The sequence below is a fragment of the Manis pentadactyla genome, chromosome 9 (assembly GCF_030020395.1).
Source record: "Manis pentadactyla isolate mManPen7 chromosome 9, mManPen7.hap1, whole genome shotgun sequence".
NCBI classification, from domain to species: domain Eukaryota; kingdom Metazoa; phylum Chordata; class Mammalia; order Pholidota; family Manidae; genus Manis; species Manis pentadactyla.
This window is the reverse complement of record NC_080027.1, coordinates 21,482,650-21,495,041: the sequence shown is the minus strand read 5'-3', so window position 1 is coordinate 21,495,041 and position 12,392 is coordinate 21,482,650. Positions and strand designations below refer to the sequence as shown.

The following is a 12,392-nucleotide window of genomic DNA, read 5'->3' as shown; positions in this document are numbered from 1 at the left end:
TTCTAGACTGATTTCTTTTCACCTCAAATAAAACCAAATAAACACACTAATATTTAAACAGAACTTGTCCCAAGGAAAACAAGTTTTACACTACAGAAATTTTTTACCTAAAATGGTTTTCAAATGCAATTTGTGAGCAACATTTGAGATTGATGATTTTCTACACAGACAATATTGGAATAAGGTTTCTTCCCACCAACTCTGGCTCACAGTAGATACATTCTCAAGACTAGAGGGCTTTAGCTGAGATCAAATAAAATGGGACACTACTAGAAGAGAATGCATAACCACATCATTTAGACCTTACCAAGAGTAATGCCAAGATTTGTGGAACCAGAAATAGAGCATTGATGGAATTAGGGAATAGAAGTAATGTACGTGTTTTAGAAATGCAATATTTGGAAGACATTTGATTTTGAATGGTCAAGTTAGGAAAACATCATATGCTTTGCAATTAATATATATGGCCCATCGTTTTAATACAGTCTTCTAAAGCCACCTACCTTGAAATTTCTTTGTCATGTATATTAAATGCCCTGTATGTTGGAAACCAAAGGATAGTAAATAATGCCCTAAAATTGTTTTTCTATCATTGTTTATACAAGTAAAATATGAAACAGCTTAAAACATGGGGGTTGTGGAGGAAAGGTATAAGGAGCATCAGAAGTAATATGCTCAAGGTAAGGTCACTGAAAAATTGGCATTTGAGAAAAGATTTGAAGAAGTGAAGGGTTGGTCATGCAAGAACACAGTAGGAAAGTGTTTTGGATGACAGGGTGGTGGGATACCAGTGCAAAGGCCCTGTGCAAAGACCAGTGCAAAGGAAGAGAAAGGACTATGCATTAAAAGATTCATTCTATGGGGTATGAGTGTGCTGGAGGAGGGGTAACAGGAGAAACAAGAAGATTCGGTATGTCACAGGAGATAAGGACTGTGGAGAAGAACACAGCCACAGTGGAGAGGCTGCATGGGGACAGTTGGACTTCCTCTCTTATAAAACCTTTTTCAGAGACCTTCAGTGATAGGGTCACACTGAAAGAGGTGAAGAAAGAGCTGTATTTGGAGGAAGGGGCATTCAGGCAAATGGATAGTAAAGAAAAGGCTCTATAAAATGAGTTCCTTTACCCTAATGTTTTGTATCACTTTGTTTCGGTAAAAACTGCAAAAAATGTCATTCACTAGAATTTGTATTTCATCTCACTCTGATAATCCTTGTCTTTTTAAAGGAATTTATTATACTTAAAAATATTGTATTACTCTATTTCTCTAATACATTTGTATTTCATAATACCAATATTTTTATACCTTCCTTTTCTGGAAAATGTATTTTTTTTATTTGTTGTTTTTAAGCTATTTTTAAATAGTTTATCTATCCGTACCTCCAACCCCATATTTTGAAAGGCATATGTCCAATGCAAACACCTACTATATTTTACACTACTCTCCGGAATGCATTTCTCAATGGACCTCCAACTTTTGAGAATGAGCTTAAGTGTAAATTTGACTCTATCTGATATCAGGAAGCCAATTTTCTTCAATTTATTGTGTTTTCACTAAATTATATCTTTAGGAATTTGTGCAATACTTCTAAAAATAGACCTAGTTAGGAAATACACTCATATTTTTTATTTTGATAGAGAAGGTATCATAAAAGTAGTGAAATAGACACAAACTCAAGGAATGCAAATGATTAACAGGAACATTATAAGAACACTCCAGTTTTAAGAGACTGAAAAAATAAAACCACTCACCATGTTTATTTTGAAGTCTGATACATCAAACATATTTAGAATTGAATGCCTTTCTTGAGCATAATAATAATAATAAAAAGATGTCTGACAAATTTCACACACTATGATCACTTCTGGAACATAGCCCCAAATATCAACTGGACAGGTCAAGAGCAAGAGTTCTGGGAGGGTCTGTCAGGAAGACACCCTGAAGCCGAGGCACAGACATGCCTGACCCACTATGGAGAGATGCATATTACAGAGTCTAGAGGGAAGGTACAGAAAGAGCAGCTAGAAGAGAGAAGGAGGGGAGCGATACCAGAGACACGGATGAAGAGCATATCGGAGAATACATATGGACATTTAATCATAACCTTGGGCAAATCCAATGTGTTACTCCTTCTTGTGATGAGACAGAAAAGGACGACCTGTTGTTTGCTCCTAGAAAGAGACTAACAAGGAAACATTAATAACATGAAAAGAACAACTAGATATATAATTTATGAATGCTAAATCATTATATCTTTGAGTAGTTTCATAAGTTGTCACATAATAAAATCATAATGTGAAATGTCACATTGTTCAATGAAGTTTTCAAGGGGATGGAGCCAGCTAATATATATCATAGAAGAAAACTAAAAATCCCCAAATCAAATATTACATATACATACACAGACCCCTTCACATGAGTTACCTTCAGCCACACCCAAATATGAAAATTGATTCTCTTTATAGGACGTTTGTTTGTGATGTAGGATACATGAGAATTCCTACCCAGTTTACTCCAATTAGTTTAAGTCATATATACAAAGCATTATTTTATGCATATTTGTTTCTAGACCCTTATCACTAAGGAAAAACTTATTTGAAAAGTAATGTATCTGTTAATTACTGTGCCATCTTAAATATATCAATAAGAAGTGTTTTTGAAAATTTCCAACAAATAGGATTTTCAACTAAATGAATATTTTTTTGAATGCCAGTATACAAACTGTCTAAATACCAAAGAATGATACAAATATGAATAAGGTAGAATCCTCAGCTTTAATGAATTTATCACTGTGCTTCCCCAAGCAAAATGAAAGCAAGAAAATATTTATTCACAATTTCGTCAGTGATACATTTGCTAGGTGGTGTGGAGAGCACAAATATGAATAAGCAAACTCTTCTGCCAAGGAGTGCACAGTCTTGTAGGAGAGAGAATAATATTATAAACATGCACGTTTCTTTTAACAGCACTTCATCAGGTTGATCATCAATTCCTTCCAACATACATTGAAAATTGATACCCAGCTCCTTGATTACTGCTCACTGAAATGACCTCAGTCTCCCTGCCCGCTGCCCACCGCCCAAAGCCAGGCTTACATTCACTTTTCTTAATTCTATCCCTTTTCTTTGCTCTAAGGCTCTCAACTATTACTCTAGTTGCTCTAACATTAAGAGTCATCATCTCCTATCTCCTCATTTTCTCCTCTCAATCTGCTGATGGCTGATAAACAATGTGAAACCACATGAAAAGTGCATCTACTCATTGTTCACCAGGTTCCATGGCGATGCCATGCTCACACACAGATGTTCAGGGATGGGTTCAGTCACTGCTCAGATGCTTCTTCCCTTGTTCATCTATGTCTGAATAATTTATGCACTGAAATGATGTCCCAATACAGTCAGTCCTTCCATATTCCACACAGCAAATAAAATAATGATGCACCTCTCAAATTTCTCCAAGACTCTAATTTATGGTATGCCTTTTGAGGTCACTCTACTATATTCTGAATTGTTGGAGCAATTAAATGCCTGGACCCATCCAGGCTGGTTTTAATTGTCATATGCACACACTTGTCATGGAAATAGTTTTCTCTGTGTGGCTCTCAGGAGAGCATTTTTCACATCCTTGTTCCTCAGACTATAGATCAGTGGATTCAGCATGGGAATGACAATGGTATAGAACACAGATGCCACCTGTGCCTGCATCAGGGATGATGTGTTGTCAGGCTGCAAATATGTGAAGATCAGAGACCCATAGAAGACAGTTACTCCCATGAGGTGGGACGCACAGGTGGAAAAGGCCTTCTGTCTGCCTGCCGCAGACTGGATGCCCAGGATGGCTGAGATGATGGCAGCGTAAGTGACCGCGATGAGGAGAAGAGAACTGAGAAGCGTGAACCCAGCCAAGATGAAGATCACCAGTTCTGTGCTGAAGGCATCTGAGCAGGACAGAGCCAACAGGGCGGTGGTGTCACAGAAGAAGTGACTGATGCTGGAGTCACAGAAAGCCAATCGGCTTATGACACAGACGGATATCAGAGAGTTTGTGAAGCCTATGGTATAGGGCATCACTGCCAGCCAGTTACACACTTTCTGGGACATGACCACTGAATACAACAAAGGGTTGCAGATGGCTGCATAGCGGTCGTAGGCCATTGATCCCAGAAGGAAACACTCACTGCACACCAAACCCACAAAAAAGTACATTTGCACAAAGCAGCCCACAAACGAGATGGTTTTCTGTTCGGATTGGAAATTCACCAGCGCCTTAGGTGTTACAGTGGAGGAATAGACTATGTCAATGAAAGCTAAATTGCTAAGAAAAAAGTACATAGGTGTATGAAGCTGAGCATCAATTCTGATTAACATGATTAGTCCAAGGTTCCCCAAGACAGTAAATAGATAAATCAATAAAAACACCATGAAAAGGCTGAGTTGCAGTTCAGGGTGATCTGCAAATCCAGAGAGGATGAAGAAAGTCACCTCAGTGAAATTGTTCCCAGCCATTCCTACCGACTCAGGCCTTTGGCTTACCTGCTTAATAACAATAACAAAAGTTAGAGAAAGATTTATGCCTAAAGACCTAATAATCAGAGTTGACTCAGACCCCAATAATGCCTTAGACTCCAGATGGAAAGCATATAGTTAAGGACTTCAAGTTAATTAAAACTTACATGATTTTCATTGTTTGTATAAAACTGACAAACACTAATAAAAAAAATTGCAAGTTCACAATTGGTAACACTGTAAAAAATACCTGTCTGGAATAAAGAGGTTCCTCCTGAGATATGCCATCCCTACCACTGTTTATGGATTTATACTTGGCCAATTTATCTTTGGAGTAAATTTTATAATACTCCTGAAAGATATAAAACTCATATAAGAGATAATTTGTGAATGTAATGATACCTTTGTGTGTGGCAGTCTTAATTTCTTAATACCTAACAACTGTTTTACAAGGAGGGTTGCTTTAAGAGCTTAATAAGATCTTAGATGGACATTTGTGATAATTACTTAGACTCAGTAAAGTTTTCTAAATTTTGTAAAAATAAATAAATAGAAACAAGGAAGAAAGGGAGGAGGGTGGAAAAAAAAGGGCTGAAGAAAGGAAAGAATGGAATGGAGAAGGGAAAAAGAAAGAGTAAAAGAAAATGAGAAATAGCCTGCCTTCTTTACCTGCTAATGCTAAACTTCTTTATATTTTCTCTGCAGCATACTCTTTCTCTCTGTTGGTGAGCTAGGTCCACATGAGGAACTTAATCTATAATATAGTCAAATTGTTTTGTGTATGTAGTGAGCAAGCATCTTTATTTCCAACAAGAACTTGGTTATCTATGACATCGGCCAATAGCCAACTCACTGGCAAGCAGTAGTTGGTGTTGAGTATTTAGACTTAATCATTTGGGTCCCCCATGTTCAAACGAGTGTTCCTATTTATTTACTCAATCATTCTTTCATTTAAGAAGCACTGAGTCATGGAAGGCATTTTATCTTGCTTGTCATTAAGGGCACTTTTCTTAAATGTTACTGGAAGATGCAGTCATGTAAAAAGAGAAAGTTTCTCAGGGTGACACACACACACACACACACACACACACACACACAGAATTACAAGAAGAATCAGATGAAAAATTAGACTTACCTGGGGTTTACCCATCCAGAGGAAACCTCCTTCTCTCTCAGCTATCTTCCATTTATTTTCAGGTTTATGATTACACCACATAAAGAGAAAACATTGTGTAATTTTTCACCAGTGTCATTAATTTTTGGCATATCATTATATTTACCTCACTTACAGTTGTGAATCTCATGAAGTGTTAGTATAATTAATTAAGATTATTTTTATATGCCTTGAGAATTAAAATCTAATTTTTTAGCTGAAATCTTGATTCATATACATGGTTAGTTTTGCTTCCTGTATCTTTCTAAAGCAGTCCCATGATGACGATTGTCTTCCTACATCTAGTGTGTTAAGCAGTCTTGTTACATCATCTCTTCCTCAGACTTAGAAAGGAACTGATCAATTAGCATCCCTTACCTCTTGAGATTTGTATTTTAATTGTGCCCCAAGGCCTGTTCTTAATTTGACTGGGATAAAACTCCAATGGAAGCATTCAAAAATACGTATCCCTTACTTCTGTGTATTTCAGTTTCAATGGCCATGGCCATACTGAGAAATGTCATTGGTATAGTTTTTAAGATCAGACTTATTTTTAATATATATATACACACAAGTTACCACTCATGCCAACAAATCAGTTGCACATTTATTTTCAAGGCAGGCATTCAGTGATTTTTACTGGCTGCGCTCAGTGCTACCTACACAAAATCTTTGGCTGAGTATAAGCATGCATGTCAGAAAATGATCAAGAAACCTTAAATGACAATCAACTCATGCTGTAATTATGAGCTTCTAATCATTCCATACTTCCAAATTCAGTTCACATTGTTATCACACTTGTTTTTTGTTTATTTTCTAAAAGCAGCTTCCTTGGCTCTACCCATATAAAGATTCTGGGTTAGTAGCTCTGAGATTGACCCACAAAAGTGAATTTTTCAAAATGCTTCAGGTTCATTACTATTGACAAACACTTTGACAAACATTAGCTTAGAAGGATGTCAGACATATCTAATTAAATCATTTTTCTACTGTGATTATTACATCCTCTTATTTTACTTATCTTTAAAAAAGATTTAGTATTACAAGGTGGAAACAAGATAGATTCTTCACTGGGGAAGAAAATGAAATGCATTTCTAATTCTAGTTATCACATTAGAGATCTTGAAAAAGAGAATAAAACTTTTCTAGATGTTCCACATCACTTACTGATAATCAACATAATCACATTGTAGGACAAAAGAAACAGTACTACATTTTTTTCCCCCCCTCTATGTGTCTGGAGAAAATAAAACTTAGAAAGAATTGAGTTGTACGCCTGAAATCTCAAATTTCCACCCATTTTCTTACTTACCCTTCAATACACTGCTACTAAGCAGTTATTAGATATTAGATACTATATTTGTGTGAGAGTACAAGAATCATATTTTCTCTACTTTCTCAAAACTTAGTGTTTATTGCCTCTCTCAGGATTCAAAATGTGTGTCAGTCCTTTAATATTCTGATATTTGGAGAGCTAATGTATACAGTGGCTGCTAATTGGTAGGGACTATGTTTGACTGCTACAGGATCAATGGACATTTAAATAATACTTACTCAATTGACTTCATATTTGCTATTAAAACTATTTTGAGATCTAATTACTTATCAGTTATATTTACCTTTTTTCTTTAGGTATTTGCAGACTGATAGAGCTTCTATAGCTACTTCACCCAGCTTCATGAGTGTTAATACCTTATATGCTCATAGTACAATTATTAACACCAAGAAACTGACCCTGATACAATAATATTTACTAAACTACAGATTGTATTCAGTTTCACCAGTTTTTCCATAAAGCCCTTTTCTCTTCTCCAGGATCCAACCAGAATATCATGCTGCAATTCATGTTATGTCTTCTTAGTCTCCTGCCATCTATGGCAATCCCATTTTCTTTCCTTTTCTTTCATGACCATGATACTTTTCAAGATTACTGGTCAAGTAGTTTGTAGAACATTCCTCAGCTTAAGTTTGCCTGATGTGTTCTCATGCTTAAATTGAGTTTGTTCATTATGGGGAAGAGTGCCAGAGAGCTCATACATATGCCCTTTTCATCTTGCAGTGGCTGTACGATGTCATTAGCAATTGCACTAGTGATGTTAAACTCAATCACTTATATTAGTGTCTGCTGGACTTTTTCACTGTACAGTTATGATTTTCTTTGTAATTTATATATATTTAGTGCAGATAATTTAGACAATGTGAATATTCCATTCATACATTTTGCCATCTATCAATATGTAGCCCCTACCAATTAATACTCTGGTATTTGGTAGGAAATTTCCATTCCCCATATTCTCTCAAGATGTTTTTGTTGAAATTATTCTGTAAGAACAAGTTGTTCTTTCTTCCCTATGTATGCACACATGTATTCATTTATTTATACCAAAATGCCCTCGTTGATAATTATTTTGCTCTACAAGTTATTTTCCAAGAGTTCCATCATTTATCTTGTCGCTTAAATTGTTCTAGATTAGCTAATGAAGCTATCATCAAATACCTTCTGTGTATTTTGCCCTTTGGACCTGCTCTTGTGCTTTTATTTTTTCCTTCACTTATATTCTGGCAGCACAATATGCCATGGGTTCATCTTATATTTTCTGGGACTCATCTCTAGAAAAATGTTCCTCAAGAATCCCTGCTGTCTTTTATGGGAGGATGGTGTTTAGAAACATCTATTTTCATGTGTGCACTTGCATTCTTCCCTTAAGAATATGTCATTTACCCTAAGAATGCAGCAGCCCAGTTTGAAAAAGACATGTGCACCCTATGTTTATCACAGCACTATTTACAATAGCCAAGAAATGGAAGCAACCTAAGTATCCATCAGTAGATGAATGGGTAAAGAAGATGTGGTACATAGACACAAGGGAATACTATTCAGCCATAAGAAAGAAACAAATCCTACCATTTACAACATGGACGGAGCTAGAGGGTATTATGCTTAGTGAATTAAGTCCAGCAGAGAAGGACAAATACCAAATGATTTCCCTCATTTATGGAGTATAACAATGAAGCAAAAATGAAGGAATAAAATAGCAGCAAACTCACGGACTCTAAGAAGGGACTAGTGGTTACCAAAGGGAAGGGGTGAGGGAGGGCAAAGAAGACTGTGGGATATCATGATTGGTGCACATGGTGTGTGTGGGGTCACGGGGAAGACAGTGTAGCTCAGAGAAGACAGATAGGGACTCTGTGGCATCTTATTACACTGATGGACAGTGATTGCAATGGGGTTTGGGGGGACTCAATAATAAGGGTGAATATAATAACCATATTGTTTTTCTTGCAAAACCGTTATGAGTCTATATCAATGGTACGTTAATTTTTTTAAAAAACTAAAGAAACAAAAGAATATGTCATACACATTTACAACTCTTTCAAATTTCCAAGTCTTTGTAATTAATAACTTTTAAAATGAAGATCTAAAATTGGAGACCACATTCATTCCTATGTCATATAATTACATTAAATTACTGGTTTAATTTTTAAAAAGCATAAATATCTAGTCAGAAACAAGATCACCTCAAAGTGCAAAAGTAGATTTTAAAAAAGGGAATTTTTGTCTGGTTGGTTCTCTTAGTGATGGCTGGAGAAACTATCTTTGTATATAAACAAAGTCTTAGTATATCTGAGAAGTTAATTTTTGTCGCCCTTCTATATTTTAGCCTACTGGGAAAATTCACCCTACCAATTTATAGCTTGAGTAAGGAATCTTTAAAGATATCTGGATTCCTTGTGGTTTCAATGGTATTCCTGAACAATACCTCTGTCTATAATTTTGTAATGTTTTCAAAAGGCTATTTCTTCATTTCACTCCTTATATTTGATTTAATGTGATTCTGCTTTCTTAATTTTGGACCAATGACCATGTTCTCAAGTCAGTTTTTGAGTAAAAAGAACAGAGTAACTTTATGCCCTCAAATTGTGTCTTATAAAATCCATTGATAATTTAAGGGCTGAAGAGCATGATTACTCAATGTATCTTCATTAATTTTCACATTATTGGTTTTGACTTTTTCTCTCATTCATGAGATGTTATTATGCAGTGCATGCATTATATTTCTGTCCATAGGTTATAATAATTAAACTTTTAAATACATAATTGCAGTGATGAAATTATATATTATACAAGTCTTTTGGAAAATAATTTAGCAAAATATTAAAATGAAAATATTCATTTTGTTTCACAAAAGAATTCTGTTATTAGAAATCTATTGAGATGAAAACCATTAGAAAAATGAAGAAGTTTTATATACAGACTTTATCAATATACTATAAATTAGTTTGTAAAATGTTTTAATGTAAGTATATAACACAGAAGGTGAACACTCTTGGAGGCCTAAAGTAGAATTAAATCTTAGTCTGTGATTACAAAATATTCAGAAAGTTACTTGCCATGTCTTAAGGAATCCCTTATTAGGTGAGAGGTTTGTTTTTTTCATTGAAAATTTGGTTATAACAGTGATTAGTTATAAAAGGCAATGCTTCTATGATGAATTCAATCAAAATATTTGACAATGGGATTATTCTGGAAGAAAGTATAGTCTTCACAGAAACAATGAAATAAAACTTGCAATAACACATTTGTTACGTATTTACATAACTTTAACCATCAAGTGATAAGTAAAAAGTCTGTAGACATAGATTTTAACAGATAAGATTTATTGCTATAACAGATATTTACTATTCCATTCGATAGATAATAAATATTCTCTTCAAAACTTAAAACCAGTGTTTATTGATAGGAAGTTAGTAGAGATTCAAAACAATAATCTGAGAATTGGAAAGCTCTAAATTACACAATGACATAAAATTACTTTAAACTGAACACATTTGGGAATCAACAGAGGCAGAAAAAGGGTTTTCCTGAGTTTCTTTTACATCATGAAAAGGAGAAACTTCTGAGAGTGAGGCTGCCATAAATGCTCTCTCCGAGGGATGTTGCAGGAAGAAGACAAAGACCACCTGCCCCTGCATACTGAAGGAATCACAAAACTTCTTATTCCCCATTTTTTCTGTTAAGAACCCATTTGTTTTCCCCATAGAAGCCTTTTCTCCTTTTCCTTGACCCCTTCAGAGAGACATATACACCCCATCTCTAATTACTGAGCAAGCCAGTTGATTTGTGCACATATGAAATATCTCTGTCTTTTCTCCCTTTCATCTGTCTTCTGTCAATTTAATTTCCAGGTCCTCAAACATAAACCTATGAGGGTAAAGAAAAGTCTTCTTCCCTCACAGAATGCACTGCAGATGTATATCTACATATAAGCAGACACAGATACACACACATTATGCATGTCATATACGTGTGTGTGTTGCCAAAAGCCAATGATGAATATGTCTTTACACATATGCTGCCTAGAAATACCATTCTTTTCTTCTCCCACAAGTCCCAAGGTATTTAACAATGTACCTGCCTATAGCATCAATAAATATTCCTTAAATGTTCCTGCTTGAAAATCCATGATCACTGAGCAAATATTCTTCTCACAATAATTTTTCTCATTGCTTCTTTGGCCTCTGTGTTTCTCACCCCATAGATCACAAGATGTAGTACTGGCAGCAAAAGGGTGTAAAACACCGACAAGATTTTGGCTGTATTATATGGGTAGTTAGAGCTGGTTCCCAGGTAAGTAAATATCAGTGTCCCGTAGAAGAGAGTCACTGTGGTCAGGTGGGAAGCACAGGTGGAGGTGGCTTTATATCTGCTCCTCCTAGACTGTATCTTCAGGACAGTGAGAAGGATTCCAAGATAGGAAAACACTACTAACAGGAAGGTGGTCACTGATGTCATTCCAGAGAGGACAATAAATAAAATCTGGTTGGACTGGGTATCAGAACAAGAAAGTTGAAAAAGTAATGGGATATCACAGAAAAAATGATTAATGATGTTGGGCCCACAGAAAGACAGACTGAGCAAGCCGCTCAGGTGAGTGAGGGAGTTGGCGCAACCTAGGAGGTAGGAAGCGATGACCAGGAGGAGGCAGAATGTGGGCGTCATGCGACCTTTGTAATGAAGTGGTCGGCAAATGGCCACATACCGATCATACGCCATTGCAGCCAGGAGGAAGCATTCGGTGGTCAGGAACATGTTGACGAAGGAATACTGAAGGAAGCAGCCATAGTAGGAGATGACTTTCTGTCCGGCTATGTAGTTCACCAACATTTTAGGAATAAAGACTGAGGAATAGCAGCAATCCAAGAAGGACAACTGGCAAAGGAAAAAATACTTGGGGGAGTGGAGCAGGGCACCAGCCAAAATGACTGTGATAATCCAAACACTGCCTACCACAGTGATGAGATAGATGAGGAGCAGCAGCGCGAAGAGGACAGTGCTCAGCTCAGGGTCATCAGTCATCCCCAGGAGGATGAATTCAGTTATCACACTGACATTTCTGTCAGCCATTTATTTACCTCCCCTACGAGGGATCTGAAGGGAACAGGAGAAAAAAGAAAAACACCAGAGCACAGCTTGCACATATGAGTTCAAATGACTGGCATCTTGAGAAAACTACATTATTTTAGTTGGTAATAGTATTTCACAGTAAATTCAGTTCCTGCAAGCATAAATAATTAGCTTCATATGAAACTTTAGTTGTATTACTGTTTCACCAGGGGATATGAATTGGCGTTACGTACACATGAGAACCTTTGGAAAAATAAAATCTCCTTGGAAAGCCTTAATAGGAATATTTGTTTAACAAAAATAATTCAGGAAATGGATCCTTGAA

The 12,392-nt window shown here is 36.1% G+C and overlaps 2 protein-coding genes across 2 annotated transcripts; both read right to left on the bottom strand.

Annotated features, from left to right (window-relative positions):
* Positions 1-3,572: 3,572 nt before the first annotated feature.
* LOC130684701 (olfactory receptor 8I2) lies at positions 3,573-4,505 on the bottom strand. Its single transcript, XM_057506588.1, has one exon. The coding sequence runs from the start codon at positions 4,503-4,505 to the stop codon at positions 3,573-3,575; it is 933 nt and encodes a 310-aa protein (XP_057362571.1).
* Positions 4,506-11,128: 6,623 nt separating this feature from the next.
* LOC130684709 (olfactory receptor 1052-like) lies at positions 11,129-12,160 on the bottom strand. Its single transcript, XM_057506599.1, has one exon. The coding sequence runs from the start codon at positions 12,065-12,067 to the stop codon at positions 11,129-11,131; it is 939 nt and encodes a 312-aa protein (XP_057362582.1). The 5' UTR covers positions 12,068-12,160.
* Between the last annotated feature and the right edge of the window lie 232 nt (positions 12,161-12,392).

Coding starts and splice junctions, on each gene's coding strand:
- LOC130684701 (XM_057506588.1), bottom strand. CDS start 4,505: ATGGCTGGGAACAATTTCACTGAGGTGACTTTCTTCATCCTCTCTGGA.
- LOC130684709 (XM_057506599.1), bottom strand. CDS start 12,067: ATGGCTGACAGAAATGTCAGTGTGATAACTGAATTCATCCTCCTGGGG.